This window comes from Physeter macrocephalus, chromosome 11 (assembly GCF_002837175.3).
Source record: "Physeter macrocephalus isolate SW-GA chromosome 11, ASM283717v5, whole genome shotgun sequence".
Classification (NCBI taxonomy): Eukaryota; Metazoa; Chordata; class Mammalia; order Artiodactyla; family Physeteridae; genus Physeter; species Physeter macrocephalus.
This window is the reverse complement of record NC_041224.1, coordinates 75,895,713-75,914,010: the sequence shown is the minus strand read 5'-3', so window position 1 is coordinate 75,914,010 and position 18,298 is coordinate 75,895,713. Positions and strand designations below refer to the sequence as shown.

At 35.2% G+C, this 18,298-nt stretch overlaps 1 protein-coding gene across 9 annotated transcripts in view; it reads left to right on the top strand.

The window, feature by feature from the left end:
• The window catches only part of MEF2A (myocyte enhancer factor 2A), a 188,403-nt gene that overhangs the window by 73,094 nt on the left and 97,011 nt on the right, over positions 1-18,298 (top strand). For all 9 annotated transcript variants that reach the window (XM_024114969.3, XM_024114971.3, XM_055088190.1 and 6 more), the window contains exon 3: positions 16,074-16,264. In XM_024114969.3, coding sequence (XP_023970737.1) covers positions 16,211-16,264 — 54 coding nt within the window. In that variant the 5' untranslated portion in view covers positions 16,074-16,210. The remainder of the gene's footprint in view (positions 1-16,073; positions 16,265-18,298) is intronic.

Below are 18,298 nucleotides of genomic sequence, written 5' to 3'. Positions count from 1 at the left end.
ATATATACCTTTCTAAGAATTTGTGCATTTCTTCCAGGTTGTCCATTTTATTGGTGTAGAATTGCTTGTCGTAGTCTCTTAGGATGCTTTGTATTTCTGCGGTGTCTGTTGTAACTTCTCCTTTTTCATTTCTAATTTTATTGATTTGGGTCCTCTTCCTCTTTTTCTTGATGAGTCTGGCTAATGTTTTATCAATTTTGTTTATCTTTTCAAAGAACCAGCTTTTAGTTTTATTCATCTTTGCTGTTGCTTTCTTTGTTTCTATTTCATTTATTTCTGGTCTGATCTTTATGATTTCTTTCCTTCTGCTAACTTTTTTGTTGGTTCTTCTTTCTCTAGTCCCTTTAGGTGTAAGGTTAGATTGTTTATTTGAGATTTTTCTTATTTTTTGAGATACGCTTCTATTGCTATAAACTTCCCTCTTAGAACTGCTTTTGCTGCATCCCATATGTTTTGGATCGTCATATTTTCATTGTCATTTATCTCTAGGTATTTTTTGATTTCCTCTTTGATTTCTTCAGTGATCTCTTGGTAATGTATTGTTTAGCCTCCATGTGTTTGTGTTTTTTTATGTTTTTTTCCCTTTAATTAATTTCTAATCTCATAGCGTTGTGGTCAGAAAAGATGCTTGATATGATTTCATTCCTTAAGTTTACTGAGGCTTCATTTGTGACCCAAGATGTGATCTATCCTGGAGAATGTTCCGTGTGCATTTGAGAAGAAAGTTATACTGCTGTTTTTGGATGGAATGTCCTATAAATATCAATGAAATCTGTCTGGTCTATTTTGTCACTAAAGCTTCTTTTTTCTTTATTTATTTTCATTTTGGATGATCTGTCCATTATTGTAAGTGAGGTGTTAAAGTCCCACACTATTATTGTGTTACTGTAGATTGCCTCTTTTATAGCTGTTAGCAGTTGTCTTATGTATTGAGGTGCTCCTGTGTTGGGTGCATATATGTTTATAATTGTTATATCTTCTTCTTGGATTGATCCCTTGATCATTATGTAGTGTGCTTCCTTGTCTCTTGTAATTTTCTTTATTTTAAAGTCTATTTTATCTTATATGAGTATTGCTACTTCATCTTTCTTTTGATTTCCATTTGCATGGAATATCTTTTTCCATCCCCTCACTTTCAGTCTGTATGTGTCCCTAGGTCTGAAGTGGGTCTCTTGTAGACAGCATATATATGGGTCTTGTTTTTGTATCCATTCAGCCAGTCTGTGTCTTTTGGTGGGAGCATTTAATCCATTTACATTTAAGGTAATTATCGATATGTATGGTCCTATTACCATTTACTGAATTGTTTCGGGTTGTTCTTGTAGGTCTTTTCCTTCTCTTGTGTTTCTTGCCTAGAGAAGTTCCTTTAGCATTTGTTGTAAAGCTGGTTTGGTGGTGCTGAACTCTCTCAGCTTTTGCTTGTCTGTAAAGGTTTTAATTTTTGTAGGTCCTTTTCTTCTCTTGTGTTTCCCACTTAGAGAAGTTCCTTTAGCATGTGTTGTAGAGCTGGTTTGGTGGCGCAGAATTCTGTTAGCTTTTGCTTGTCTGTAAAGCTTTTGGTTTCTCCATCGAATGTAAATGAGATCCTTGCCGGGTAATCTTGGCTGTAGTTTCTTCCCTTTCATCACTTTAGATATGTCATGCCACTCCCTTATGGCTTGTAGAGTTTCTGCTGAGAAATCAGCTGTTAACCTTCTGGAAGTCCCTTGTATGTTATTTGTCTTTTTTCCCTTGCTGCTTTCAGTAAGTTTTCTTTGTACTTAATTTCTGCCAGTCTGATTACTATGTGTCTTAGTGTGTTTCTTCTTGGGTTTATCCTGTATGGGACTCTCTACGCTTCCTGGACCTGGGTGGCTATTTCCTTTCCCAATTTAGGGAAGTTTTCCACTATTATCTCTTCAAATATTTTCTCTGGTCCTTTCTCTCTCTCTTCTCCTTCTGGGACCCCTATAATGCGAATGTTGTTGTGTTTAATGTTGTCCCAGAGTTCTCTTAGGCTGTCTTCATTTCTTTTCATTCTTTTTTCTTTATTCTGTTCCACAGCAGTGAATTCCACCATTCTGTCTTCCTCATCTTCACTGTCATTATTCTGCATTCTTTTTCTGGAAGGTTGCCTATCTCCACTTAATTTAGTTGCTTTTCTGGGGCTTTTCCTTGTTCCTTCATCTGGTACATAGCCCTCCGCCTGTTCATCTTGTCTGTCTTTCTGTGAATGTGGTTTTTGTTCCACCAGTTGCAGGATTGTAGTTCTTCTTGCTTTTGCTGTCTGCCCTCTGGTGGATGTGGCTATCTGATAGGCTTGTGCCAGTTTCCTGATGGGAGGGACTGATGGTGGGTAGAGGTGGCTGTTGCTCTGGTGGGCAGAGCTCAGTAAAACTTTAATCCACTTGTCTGCTGATGGATGTGGCTGAGTTCCCTTCCTGTTGGTTGTTTGGCCTGAGGCGACACAACACTGGAGCCTACCTGTGTCTTTGGTGGGGTTAATGGCGGCCTCTGGGAGGGCTCACACCAAGGAGCATTTCCCAGAACTTCTGCTGCCAGTGTCCTTGTCCTCACTGTGAGACACAGCCACCCCCGCCTCTGCAGGAGACCCTCCAACACTGGCAGGTCGTAGGTCTGGTTCAGTCTCCTTTGGGGCCACTGCTTCTTCCTCTGGGTCCCAGTGCACACGCTATTTTGTGTGTGCCCTCCAATAGTGGAGTCTCAGTTTTCCCCAGTCCTTTCAAAGTCCTACAGTCAAATCCTGCTAGCCTTCAATGTCTGATTCTCTAGGAATTCCTAATTCCTTCTCCTGTTGCCGGACCCCCAGGTTGGGAAGCCTGACGTGGGGCTCAGAATCTTCATTCCAGTGGGTAGACTTCTGTGGTATAAGTGTTCTCCAGTTGTGAGTCACCCACCCAGCAGTTCTGGGATTTGATTTTATTGTGATTGCTCCCCTCCTACCGTGTCATTGGGGCTTCTTCTTTGTCTTTGGATGTGGGGTATCTTTTTTGGTGAGTTCCAGTGTCTTCCTGTTGATGATTGTTCAGCAGTTAGTTGTGATTCCGGTGCTCTCGCAAGAGGGAGTGAAAGTACGTCCTTCTACTCCTCCATCTGGAACCAATCTCGGGAGCACGGAGTGTTTATTGCTGGACCACCAGAGAAGTCCCTTAATTTGCTTTTTTATAAGGTGTAATCTTAGATACCAATTTGACATTCAGTTATTGAAAATTAGCTACAAGATAATGGTTTTCATTTCATTTTCTACTCTTGATTTCTATTGTATATGCAAAAAAGGTATAAATACATTTCAAGGGAATAAATTTGTGAAATAGTGGACACAGTAAATAAAGTACTCATTTTCTAATCATAAATATTAATGTAACACATTATACCATGCTTTAAAATATATTTGTCAGTAGTAAGAATCACTTTTCCTCAAATATTTGCATATATACAGTATTTTATTCTAGCCTTGTGTAATACTTATAGCATGTATAATTTCAATTTTCCTGTTATAAAAAGTCACTTTTCCTTAGAAACTGTCATGTACCAAAGGTTGTGCAGCTACTTTAGTGACATTGTCTGGAGCTAGGACCCACATTTTCTCACTTCACTTGTTATAGAATTTCTCAGTCAAATAATGCTTTGAAATTGCAAGCAAGTTATGAAGAAAAAGTAACTGGAAATTGCACAAAATGCTGAAGTAGAAGGAACATTTCAGTAATGTTTAAAGTTCATGCTTTCTATCTTTCAGGATTTTAATTTTCTGACTAATTTTAAAAGTGGCCATTAGTTTTTTGTTGTGTGTAATAACTTTTTTCCTTATCACAATGATGTTTATTTTGGAAAAAATAAAATGAAAATAATTTTAAAAAATTTTCCACAGTTTATTAATTTCGGTAACATGAATGTACAGTGCCATTTTGTATCTGTGCACACCATACCTACAAAATTTTTAAAATAATACTAGAATTATATATTTTCTGCCCACAACATTATATTGTGAACATTGTTATAAAATGTTCAACGTTTTTAATGGTATGGTATTTTATTATATAGACAGGTCATACCTATATGCTTATAGTCTTTTCCCTTTACGTTTTCACTGTTTTGGGTGCATTGGGATGAACATCCATATATGTATATATTTTATTGTCATTGTCTTATTACTTCCTTAGAATGAATTCTTGAAAGTAGAATGGTTTTTTCAAGGAAGGCTGAAAGATTTGTGTTTGAAAAATTTTTTTTAATGTTGGCCAAGTTGTTTAAAGCCTTATGTCTTAAGTATAGTTTGGGGTATTCATTTGCAACAATAATAATAAATGTTCCTTGGGGCTTTCGCTCTCCCTCTTCATTTTACATTTTATCCCTAGGTGAGCACATTGTTTTTCACAAGATTCCCCAAAGTGTATTTTTTGCTCTAAGGTCTGATTGTTATATCTAGCTTCCTTTTTGACATTTCCAGCATATGATCCCTGACTATCTCAAGTTTATTATATCCAAAATTGAATTCTTAAGTTCCCCTCTTTTATTTATTTATTTTAAAGTATTTTATTATTTACTTATTTATTTAATTTTTGGCTGTGTTGGGTCTTAGTTGCGGCACATGGGATCTTTGTTGCGGTATGTGGGCTTCTCTCTAGTGGTACGCGGGCTTCTCTCTAGTTGTGGTGTGCGGGTTTTCTCTGTCTAGTTGTGGTATGCGGGTTTTCTCTCTCTAGTTGTGGTGTGTGGGCTCCAGAGCATGTGGGCTCTGTAGTTGCGGCACGCGATCTCAGTAGTTGTGGTGTGTGGGCTCAGTAGTTGTGGTGCGCGGGCTTAGTTGCCCTGTGGTGTGTGGGATCTTAGTTCCCTGACCGGGGATTGAACCTGAGTCTCCTGCATTGGAAGGCGGATTCTTTACCATGGGACCACCGGGGAAGTCATGTCACCCCCCACCCCCTCCCGCCTTTTTTTTTTTTTTGTGGTACGCGGGCCTCTCACTGTTGTGGCCTCTCCCATTGCGGAGCACCCCTCACTGTTGTGGCCCCTCCCACCGCGGAGCGCAGGCTCCGGATGCGCAGGCTCAGTGTGCATGGCTCACGAGCCCAGCCGCCTCGCAGCATGTGGGACCTTCCCGGACCGGGGCACGAACCCATGTCCCCTGCATCGGCAGGCGGACTCTCAACCACTGTGCCAACCAGGGAAGCCCCTGTCCCGCCTTTTAAAGAGGTAATGAATCATTAAAGATTTTCTCTTGATAGATACCTGTTTATCTATTAAAAAGGTTCAGTTGTTGATTGTACGTAGTTAGTTTTATTACAAAATTTATTTTAGTAACTTTTGAAAAAAATTAATAAATAATTGATTTACCAGCATCACCAAAATGGGGTGTTCTGATGAGCTCAAAGATTGGTGTTAATAAGGGCCAAGTTTAAAGAGTAAAGGTTCACCTTCTGTTTAAAGTCTATGCTCTTAAAGTATTTATTTACTTAAGCAACAGAGTTCTTTAAAACAGTAAATAAAATTGATTTTAAAGACTGAACATCTGCAATCAGTGTTAGTGTGGTCTGAGTGTGAGTGCCAGATTCTATGATATCTCTTAAATTAAGACAGTAGAGCCCAAACTGGGAATTTTTCAAAATTTCTTTAAAAAATTTGTTATTGAGGTATAGTTGTTTTACAATATTATGTGATTTTCAGGTGTGCAACGTAGTGATTCACAGTTTTTAAAGGTTATATTCCATTTATAGTTATTATAGGAAGTCTTTTTGAAAATCTAGTTCCTGCTTTTAATAAAATGACATACTAAAATTTTTTTTTCAGTTAACTGAAAGTTCAGTTTAAATTAATTTTTTTTACTGTATTAACATTGCTTGAATACAGATAGAGGCCTTGGGATTTAATTAGAGATTCCTTTTTCCCCCTCTAGGATATATATTACTTTCTCTGTTGAAAAAATACCCATCTGTGTTTGCTAAAGATAGGTTTTAGTTCTAAAGGTAGGTTTTAAATGTTGCCATTTCCAGTAAAACTCACTGTACAGAAAAATCAGTACTCATTTGACCTAAAGAGTTAGTGGTTAGGTTGAATTAATAAAATCTGAATACTGTAATCATTTTAAAGGTGTGTACATATTTTTGGGGGGAGTATTTGTATTCTTTTAAATTGTGGTAAAATATACATAGCATACTACTTACCATTTTAACCATTTTTAAGTATTTAGTCCAGTGGCATTAAAATAAATTCACATTGCTGATGAGCTGTGATCACCACAGGCCATCTCCAGAACTTTTTCATCATTCCATGCTGAAACTCTGTACCCGTTAAACACTAACTCCCCATTCGTTGTTCTACTCCCTATCCCTCCCCATCTCTGGCAACTCGCATTTTACTTTGTCTTTGAATTTGACTACTCTAGGAATCTCATATAAGGGGAATTAACATAGTATTTGTCTTTCTGCAACTGGCTTATTTCGCTTAGCATGATATTTTCAAAGTTCATTCTTGTTGTAGTTTGTGATAGGATTTCCTTTTTTAAGTCTGAAAAATATTCCATTGTGTGTATATATATATATATATATATATATATATATATATATATATACACACATATATATATACACACACCACATTTTGCTTCTTCATTTGCCAGTGGACATTTGGGTTGTTTCTATCTTTTGATTATTGTGAATAATGCTCCTATGAACATTGGTGTACAAATATGTTATTCGAGTCCTTGCTTTCAGTTCTTTTGCGTGTATACCTAGAAGTAGAATTGCTGGATCAAGTAGTAATTCTATATTTAATTTTTTAAGTAACCACTGTACTTTTTTCCACAGCAGGTGTACCATTTTAGATTCCCCAAAACAATGCATAGGGGTTCCAGTTTTTCCACATGTACCTTAACACTGATTTTCTGTTTTTTATTTTTCTTTTTTATTTGTTTCATAAATAGCTATCCAGATGGGTGTGAAGTGGTATCTCGTGGTTTTGATATGCATTTGCCAAATGATTAGTCATGTTGAGCATCTTTTCATGTGCTTATTGGCCATTTGTATATCTTTAGAGAAGTGTCTATTCAAGTCCTTTGCCTATTTTAAAAATTGCCTTGTTTATTTTTTGTTGTGGAGTTTTAAGGGTTCTTTATATATTCTGGCTGTTAATCTCTTATCAGATATGTAATTTATAATTATTTTCACCCATTCTGTGGGTTGCTGTTTTACTCTGTTGATAGTGTCCATTGACACTTTTTGACATTTGACCATGTATACATGGATTTATTTCTGGGCTCTCTGTTCTGTTCCATTGGTCTGTTATGTCTGTCTTTATGCCAGTACTATACTGTTTTGATTACTGTAGCTTTGTAGAAAAATTTGAGATTAGGGAGTGTGAGTTTTCCAATTTCTTCCTTTTCAGTATTGTTTTGGCTGTTGTTTCTTGATATTCCATATGAATTTTTGGATGGCTTTTCCTATTTCTGCAAAAAAAAATCATTGGGATTTTGATAGGGATTGCATTGAATTTGTATTGACAGGTTAACAAAATTGTCTTTCAGTTTGTAAACGTGGGATGTCTATTTATTGTGTCTGCTTTAATTTCTTTATCCATCTTTTTTAGTTTTTAATGTGCAAGTCTTTCACTTCCTTGACTAAAGTTTACTCCTGAGTATTTTATTCTTTTTGATGCTATTGTAAATGGAATTATTTTACTATTTCAGACCGTTAGTGAATAGAAATGCAGCTGATTTTGTGTGCTGATTTGTATCCTAGTATTTTGATGAATTTATTTATTCTAACAATGTTTTTTTGTGGAATCTTTAGGGGATTCTACATATATGATCATGTCATCTTCAGACAGATAATTATACTTCTTCCTTTCCAGTTTGGATGCTTTTTGTTTGTTTTAGAAGTGGTGAAATCAGTCATCCTTGTCTTGTTCCTGATCTTAGAGGAAAAGCTTTCAGTCTTACACCATTGAGTATGGTGTAAGCTGTGGGGTTTTTCTATTATATATTTTTATTAAGTTGAGGGTAGTTTCTTTTCCTAGTTGGATGTTTTTATCATAAAAGGGTAGTGTGTTTTGTCAAATCCTTTTTCTGCATCAATTGTGATGGTTATGTGGTTTTTCTCCTTCATTCTCTTAAGGTGGCATATCACATTGATTAATTTTAGTATGTTGAACTATTCTTGCACTCCAGCAATAAATCCCACTTGGTCATGGTGTACAGTCCTTTTGCTATGCCACTGAATTTAGTTTGCTGGTATTTTGTTCAGGATTTTTTCATCATTGTTCATAGGGATATTGATCTGTACTTTTCTTGTACTGTCTTTGGTTTGTTATCTGGACAAAGCTGACCTTAGAAAGTGTTTCTTCCTCTTCTGTTTTTGGGAAGAGTTTGAGAAGGATTGGTGTCAGTTCTTTAAATCTTTGGTAGAACCCACCAGTGAAGCCATCAGGTTGAGTATTTTTCTTTTTCAGGAGATTTTTGATTACTTATTCAATCTTCTTACTAGTTGTAGATCTATTCAGCTTTTCCTCCCTCCCTCCCTCCCAGTATTGGTAGGTTTTGTGTTTCTAGGAATTTGTCCATTTTATCTAGGTTATTCCATTTGTTGGCATACTATTGTTACAGTACTCTGCTATTATCATATTTATTTCTGGTAAGTAATGTCCCGACTTTCAATTCTGATGTAAGTTATTTCAGTCTTCTCTCTTTCTTAATCCATCTAGCTAAAGGTTTGTCAATTTTTTTAACCTTTTTCAAAACCAACTCTGGTTTTATTGATTTTTTTACTCTGTTTTTCTATTCTCTCTCTCTCTTCTGCTGTTTATTATTTCTTTCCTTCTGTTAGCTTTGAGTTTTCTCTTGGGGCACACCATCTTAATTACTATAGCTTTATAATAAGCCTGGTAAATGATGGTATGTGAGTCTTTAAGCTTTACCCTTCAAGGTAGCCTTCACTATTCTTATACCTTTGTATTTCCAAATGGATTTTAGAGTAATAGTGTCAGTTTCTGCATATAGTAAAAGAAAACTTGCTGGTATTTTGATTAGGATTGTATTGAATCTCTAGATTAATTTGGGGAGAATTGACATCTTTACAAAATTGAAACTCTGAGAATCTGCAAGTGTGAATTTGTTATTTAGTATATTTTAAATTTCTCTCAGGATCAAGATTTTTTGTTTGTTTTCTGTGTTTTGTTTTAGGTAAGTGAAATAATAGCATCTTTTTTTTTTTGTGCCACTGGGAACTCTTCAGTATGGAAGAAAAAATTGACATTGAAGGAAAGAAAAGAAGAATAGTTGGAGTCAAGATCTTAAAAGGAAGGAAGGCAGAGTATATGAGACAGATGTTGGTGGGTTGATAGTTGTGATGGCAGGAATTTGAGGAGCTTCTCTTCTGATTGCTTTTTTTTCCTGTCAGTAGAATAGGTAGCAAAATTATCAGCTGAAAGTGAGGATTAAGGATGGGTATTGCAGATGTGAGGAGATAGAATATGGTATTAAATAATCAACTAGGAAATTGGGAAATGGAGGATTACTGGGCAGTATGAAGGGAATATTTAAGGTTTGAGGTTCATGACCTTCATGAATTTTGTCAGATTAATTAGCCTAGATAGCATGGTTGTTTATTTTTCAGCTATATTCAGCTACATAGAAGCAGGCCCTCCTCAGGGGTGAGTTTTCTCCCAGGAAATGTGGTGGGAGGAGGGAGAGTGGGAGCCAAGGGACTAAGGATATATGAAAACTAAACTGGATAAGGAGGCATGTAAGAAACATAGAGTGGGTGAGGGACAGTGAAAACATGGTAGGCTTATTAATAAATTGTGGGACCTAGTGGGATCAAAAGATTGTTGGAATTAGGTTATTAGAGTCTGTAAGTTGGAAATACAGGAGGTGGTGGTTAGAGTCCTACATGCCAACTTAATTTCATGCCAGTAAATAATTTACTGTACTGTCAGATTTTTGTTGGTTATTGTATTGATATTAATCTTTATGTGATAAATATATGTATAGGACAGTCCAGATTCCTTTATCTAAGAACTTTGGGGCCAGATATGTTTTGGATTGCTTCCTTTTATCCTCCATTATTCCTTTCAGGAGTTCGTCGATTTTTATTTTTCAAAAAACTAACTTTTGGCTTTGTTGATCTCTGTTCATGATTGTTTTCTATTTCATTACTTTTTGCTCTTACCTTTATTTCATCATTTGTACTGTTTGGGGGTTTAGTTTGTTCTTTTTGTTACTCTTTCAGATGGTTGCTTAGAACATTGGTTTTTGGCTTTTCAAGTGTATATGTATTTTAAAGCTAAAATTTTTCCTCTTAAGAATAGTTTCAGCCACATCCTATATATTTTAATAGAAAGTGTTTTAATAGCATTCCATTAAAGTTTTTTTCTGATTTTCACTGTGATTTCCTCTTTGACCCATGGGCTATTTAGAAGTTTATTGCTTAATTTTCACATATATAAGGATTTTCTAGTTATATTGTTATTAATTCACAGCTCAATTTGAGCTCAGAGAAACATGTCTGTCCTTTGAAATTTGTTAACACTTAGTTTTGGTCCAGTGTGTGGTCACTTTTGGTAAATGTTTTTTATGTACTTACAAAGAATGTATTTTCTGCATTTGTTAGGTATAATGTTCTGTATGTCAGTTAGGTTGTTAATTGTAAAGTTCAAATCTGTTCCTGTTTCTTCTAGTCTGCTTGTTCCTTGTTTTGGTGTGCTTGTTCCTTTCTCCTTTACTGAGAAGCTGTGTTAAAATCAACTTACTAGAATTGTGGACTTCACGTAGTTCTTTTCATGTTGGCTTTATACACCATACTCTAATTTCTTAGTTTAAGTTTATTTAGAAAAAGTATTTTTTAATCTGTAAAATTCAGTACAATATTTTAGCAAACTGGTCTATGGGGGAAAGTCACAAATTACCTTCCAAATGTAATTTGTTGAACATTAGAAGCACGTGTAGACATTTTGAAACATTTGCTTAGTGTCAACAAAGGGAATATGCATCTCTGATGTTTCTGGCAATAAGAAAGATGTTACAGTATTGTAAGCTTTTGAGCTATTATCTGCCGTGTGTATGTTTTGAATAAATTTCTAATTGCCTTTCATATTTGGTCCTTGATTTTGCTTAAATTTGTAGAATGCCCCAAACATGTTGAGAAAATGTTAAATTGTGGAGAAGGAAAACAAAGCCAGGGAGAAAGTTATTGCATATGAAGTCATACAGTGTACATTTTACATCCTAACCATGATAATTTACTATGATAAATGGACATTTTCTATGTTTAGTTAAATTGTAAAAAAGAAGTGATTGGGGGTTATCAGTTGATATGTAACATAATTTTTCCTATTTAAAATATTGGAAAACAAGTTCCTGGTTAGGATTTTGCACAGAATATCTGCTTTTCAGGAAAAGATACCTGACTTAGGTGTTACCAGGTGCATTCAAATTTAGAATTGCTGTGCCTTCCTGGTGAATTGAACTTTTATTGTAATGAAATATCCCACTATATTCTTATCCATATCTATATATATATCTATCTCATGCATCAAAGTTTTCTATGGTAAAGCATAGCCACAAAAGCTTTCTTTTGGTTTGTGTTTTACAAAAGATATCTTTCTCCATGCTTTTATGCTTATTCTTTCTATATCCCCATATGTCAGATATATCCTCTATAATCATCTTATAATTAGGTTTTATTTTTTTTAATCTAATTTGGATTATTTATTAATCCATTTTTCCCCTCTGTTAGCTTGTTAGCTGTACAGGTGGCTCTTCATGTCCATGGGTCTTGTACCCGTGGATTCATCTAACTGTAGATTGAAAATATCCAGGAAAAAAATTCCAGAAAATTCCCAAAAGCAAAGCTTGAATTTACTGCATGCCAGCAACTATTTACATAGCATTTATATTTTATTATGTATTATAAGTAATCTAAGGATGATTTAAAATATATGAGAGGATGTGTGTGGGTTATATGCAAATGCTATACCATCTTATATAAGGGACTTGCGCATCCTCAGATTTTGGTATCCTCTCAGGGTCCTGGAACCAATCCCTTGCAGATACCAAGGAACGACTATATATACTCTTACTGTCCTTCTAGTGGTTATCTCAGAGATTACCACATGCATCTTTCATGTTTTGAAGTCTAAAGTAAATGAGAACTTTTTCCATTTCGTAATCAATGAAAGTGTTTTAGAACACTTTAACTTCATTTACTACCCTTCCCAATCATGTATTGTTGTGCATTGTAATATTTTAAATTCCACAAAATACTGTCATTATTTTATTTAGTCAGTATTCATTTAGAGTTACATATTTAACCCGTTCATTATATTTCATTTTTTTGGTGCATATCCAAGCTGTATCTGGAATCCTTCTTTTCCTTCTACTTGAAGAAGTCTCTTCAATGTTCCCTGGTGACAAATTTTCTGATTCTGTTTGGCTAAAAATGTCTCTATTTTGCCTTCATTTCTGAAGGGTGTTTTTTTTTTTTGCCAGATAGAGTTCTGTTTTGGCATTTCCCCTGTTCCGAGCACTCTAAGGATATCATTTTGTTGTCTTTTGGCTTCCATTATTTATTCAAAGAAGCCAGCTATATCTTAACTGTTACTCTTAAAGTTAATATATTTTTTAATTTTTCTGGCTGCTTTTAAGGTCTGTTTGTGGCTGTTTCTGTCTCTTTGTTTCTGTCCCTCCAACCTCCCCCTTTACTTTGATTTGCCTAAGTGTGGTTTTCTTTGTATTTGTTTTGCTTGGGAGTTTGTACATCTTCTTGAATCTGTGGCTTGATGTCATTGATCAGTTTTTTAAAGTTTTAAACTATTAGATCTTTAAGTATCTTTTCTTTCTCATATGTTCTCTCCTTCCTTTCTGGGACTCCAGTTACATGAATTTTGGATCTTTTCTTCATGTTTCATAATATTTTCACACTCTTTTCTGTATTTCCCATTCTTGTGTCTTTTTGGGCTGTAGTGTATTTTCTTCTTTCTTATCTTCTGGGTCATTGGTTCTTTCGTCAGCTGTATCTAACCTATTGTTAAACTCATCCATCAATTTCTCAATTTCTGTTTTTAAAATTGTATTTTTCAATTCTCTGTTTTCCATGTTTTTAGTGTTGTTTGCTAAAATTCTTCACTTTAAAAAATCCTTTTAACACATTAACTTATTTTAAAACTGTTTTCTGGGATTTCCTGGTTTTGCAGTGGTTAAGAATCTGCCTGCCAATGCAGGGGACACAGGTTCGAGCCCTGGTCTGGAAAGATCCCACATGCTGCAGAGCAAATAAGCCTGTGTACCACAACTACTGAGCCTGAGCTCTAGAGTCCGTGAGCCACAACTACTGAGCCCGTGCGCCTAGAGCCTGTGCTCTACAAGAGAAGCCACCACAATGAAAAGCTCGTGCACCACAAAGAGTAGGCTCCGCTTGCCACAACTAGAGAAAGCCCACGTGCAGCAACAAAGACCCAGCACAGCCAATAAATAAATAAATAAATAAAGCTATTAAATCTGGTCAAAAGTATGGATCTTTAAAAAAAAAAACTTTTCTGCTAACACCGTTATCTGAATCTATTATGGGTCTATTTCTGGTGCCATTTTAAAGTTTAGTTTTCAGTCAGATCTTGATGGGTTTTTAAATTTTAGACATTTCATATGAAAAATGATAGGATAATTTGAATTTTGGAGTCTTCTTGCTGATAAGATTTACTTTTGCTAAAACCTTTTGGGAGGATTTTACTGGCATGCAGCTAGGCTAATGATACTAGGTAGCCCAGATTACCTCAATATAGTCAGATTGAGACGATTTGAAGCTATACTTCTTTCCTTTTGTGGCCTGGTCTATTTCTGGTTTACCTTTTACCTAGGGTATAGTCCTTTAGATTCCCTCCAGCTTCCTAATGTGTTTACTGGAGCTATTCCTCCTAGCCAGGCTCTGAATTGAATTTTCATGTCCCCACCCAAAGAAGTGTGGAAAGCTCTGCTTAGCTTCTCAGCCTCTCAGCTAGTGTTTTAAGAATCTACGAATTATTCTAGGGGAAAACGAGTCTAAAGTCTGGCCCCACCTGTTTCTTCTAGGTCCCAGCCCTGCAAATTCTCACTGTCTTGAAAATTCTTCAGTTGTTTTAAACAGATTACTTTTTGTTTTGCTTTTTAGTGGTTCTCAAGGAAAGACTGGTTTGAAGCAACCTACTCCACCATTGTCAAAAGCAAAATGCTCAGATATGTTCAGAATTTTTCAGATTATACAAGTGCATATACCTTATAGGAGTTAACATATTATCTCTGTGGTGAAATGTGTGAATATTTACGTGGCCTGCTACAGTGCAAGTTTTCATAATGGGAATTGGATGTGCTGTGATCTATTAGAGAACATGATTTGGAGTAAGCCAGCTTCTATTGTTTATATTGCAATCTGTTGAGAAAACAGAAACTCTCTACAGCACAGCTCCTTGTTTAATTGATTCCTACCAGTGACTAGCCATCTTTCAGTTCCTCTCATGTTTCCTGCTCGTTCTTGTCATAGGGCTTTTGTACATGCTATTCTGTCTGCCTAGTAAGTATATCTGCATACTCAGGTTTGAGTATGAAGCAGTTCTCAGTGAAGCCTGCCCTGACCATGAATTTAGGTCTGATAAATGAACTTTTGTACAAACTCATTTATATGATGGTTTGACTAATGTCTGTTTTCCCCTACTAGACTCTGGACTGTGAGATCAGAAATTATGCCTTTTTTCCTTGACCATTTTATCATATGTACCTAGTTCAGTGTTTGGAAGTACCTGTTTTGCAAGTAGGTGATCACTGAATAGGTTATCAGTTGTTAATAGATGATCAATTAATATTTGTATAAGTAAAGAAATAACAATGAGTAAGGGAAGATATGTAAGAAATGCTGTGCTGATGATAATGATGGTTGTGATAAGAATTGGAAACTCACTGCTTTTGAGCAAAAGCCAGATTTAATTAAACACTGGATTTGCATAGTACAGTTGAAGTTTTATAGAGTTACATGTACAATATTAAAAATACTTCAAAAAATTCCCTTGAGAAATTGTTATTGTGTTATAACATTTGTCTCTCATCCCCCAGCCCTCTAAATATTTTATTATGTAAGTTTTGAAAGCACTGGGTTTTTGACACAACTATCATTCAGAGCATGACAAGTTATATCATTGCCAGTCATTCTACTGTAGAGATAAATGGAATAAAAAATCGTTGTTTTGAAAGATTCAGTCTCAAAGGGAAATGATCTTGGAATTTATACACATGTACCCACAAAATAAGGTGCTATGATTTATTCTACCAAGGGGAATTGGTCTTGGCTTCATCAGGGTGTTGACATTCAAACTGAATCTTGGCTGATAAGGAGGAGATAATTAAATGGTTAAAGGAATAGTGTTTCATTTAGGTGCATATTATTATGAAAGTATATAATGTCTTTGTGGATTGACAAATAGTAATTTTGCTAGTGGCTAGGGCAGTTTGCAAGAAGAATTTGTAAAGGCAGATTGGGGCTACCCATATTATTAGTTCATCCTTTGACATGGAGGCTATCAAAAGCTTTTAAGGATATTCCATAATGTTTGAGAGTAGAAATTCTAGAGCCAGACTCCCTGAGTTCATATTCCAAGCTCTGCCTCTTACTAGCTGTGTGACCTTGGACACATTACTTAACAGCTCTCTGCCTTAATATCCCTATTTATAAAATGGAGATGATAATTATAACTCAGAAGACTGAAGTTATGATTGAATGAGTTAAGGCATATTAGGTACTTAGAAAAGTGCCTGGCACATAGAAAAATCTCAGTAAGTGTTGCTCTTGTTTTGCTGATACTATATTCATTGAGGAAAAACTCAAAGGTTTTATATATAGTTGCACTCTTTTAGCCAGAACTAGAGGCATGAAAAGTTTCAAGAGATATTTTAAGGGTAAAATTAACAAGGCTTCAACTTGTTTACTAATTTTATGTAATGAAAAATTTCAACTAATAATTCAGTCTGTGTGCACTATAAAGGCAGGTTTGAAATTTGTATAACATTTTCATGAGTTGCAAACTTATAGAACTTAAATTTTCTAATTTGTGTTTTCTTTTAGATCTTATAGAAAATTTCAGCTGTAGCCCTTGAACTAGAAGCTGAAATAATAGAAGCTGAGTACCATGCATTAGGGTATTGAAGAAATTAATTTTTGAATTAAGTATTTGGAATATAAGGAAGGAAAGGTGACTGAAAATGGGGCGGAAGAAAATACAAATCACACGCATAATGGATGAAAGGAACCGACAGGTAAATGAAAATTTTAATTTATCTATTTAATTGGTGTAAATTTTTTAAAAAAGGAGTGTAGGATAGAATGGTTGATTTTTTTAAAAAATTAATTTGAAGTCTAAGTATTTTTATTTCCAGACTACATTAAAACATTTAGCAATCAAAAGCTTTTGACTTTTCATCATGTGCTTTAAAGAAACTTTTTTTCTTATTATAGAAATCATTTTTGTTAATTATAGAAAACCTAAATAAGCAAAATAGAAAAAGTAAAATCACTGCAATTCCACTACTACCATCCATTGTGTAGGTTTATCATAATATATTTAGTCTTCTGTACACTTGATTATGTTTGTTAGTTTTCTATATATTGATGATTATTTTAAATTACCACCTCTGTTGTCATAATTAGGTAATACCTAAGTTAACTGTGGTTATCAGTGAATGTGTTCTGGTCAGTTAGATTTTCTGATTCACCAACAAATAATGAGGATTTTTTAACAACTCTTATTATCACAAATATTTCTAAGTATATATCTCAGCTTTAATTGATAAAATATATTGAACTTAATTTTCATTACAATGTCAGTAAACCCTTACAAATTCAGGATAATTATAATGATACTGGTATATGAAGCCCAGAAGTTGTAAGAGTTTAAAGCAGCGGGTGGCAAACTATGTTACATGGGCTGGCTGCCTATTTTTTTTTTTTTTAATAAATAAAGCATTATTAGGACATTGCCACGCACATTTGTTTACATATTGTCTTTGGCTGCTTTCACACTAAAATAACAGAGTTGAGTAGTTGCCCCAGAGACTGTATGGCCCATAGACCTAAAATCTTTACTCCCTGGCCCTTTAAGAAAAAGTTTGCCAATCCCTTTGTTTAAAGGAAAGAAGGAAAAATAATATCATAGACTATTGTAAAGGAACTACTATTGAAAGCATATGCAGAAGGGAGGGATGCTATCTCCAGAAAGGTTGCATATCAGAAGTTTCAAGAACAGCTGGTTTTTGGAAGCTTACCAGGAATAGAACAGTACTGAAGATGTGTTCTGTAAAGTCTGAGTAGTAGTTCATCCAGTATTACAGATATATTTGGAGACAGAACTCAACTGAGCAGCTGGTAAAAAAGTTATTGGAAGTGATTAGGGTTGCTGATAGACCGAATTGAAGAGGTCCCTTGTTTCAGCTCATGAAGATTCCTTAGCTAAAGTGTTAAGGCTCACACAGTATGATTCGTTATGAAGGTTGATAAAATAGGGAAGACTGTAAATAATCATACCATCATTCCAAAGGAATGATTCTAGCAAGATTGCAAGTAAATTTCCCTTCACAAGTCTGAGGATTGTGACATGTAGAGGGGGCATGGGGACCTGTTTTATGATCATGTGCAGCGTAAATGTAAAATAGGATTTATTGGGGAATAACGTACAAGCAGAGGATTAGCAAAGCACCTAAGATCCCTTCAGCTCTCGGTATCCCATACAGAGTCACGTTTAAATTGAGCATAGATAGACTAGAACTACTAGTGGAAAGGACTCCACATGTTTAGAGGGAAAGGACAACTAGGAATATGTAAGTGACTGTGTAATGGGAACTTTTTAAGTTAAGGAAATGAACCTGGTTAAAAAAATGGAGCCTGCCACTATATCTCAGCAACTAGAAATAGCCTATTCCTGTGTTGAATTTACCTGCTAAGTCAGCTGCTTGCCAAGCTGCCAAATGGGACAAGGGTATCTGAATTTCTCATCAGATGATTTTGGCAAAAAAAATGCAAAAAATATATAAAGGTGGTAGTTGGGTAGTTTATTTTTAAGGTTAGATTAGGAACAATTTGTCATAAACTAAAAGGGTATCTTGATATTACTGATTTTGGAATTTGTGGATTCTGAGTTAAAAGTTTCATTATTCTTGCATTAAAGAGGAAAAATTGTTCCCATGCAGAAGAGATGTCATTTATTTCATCCAAATTTGAATACCTACTTTATCTGAGAGACTGCTAGGCACTGGGAACTCATTAAATACATTTAAGTGTATTGCAAATAGAAGTAA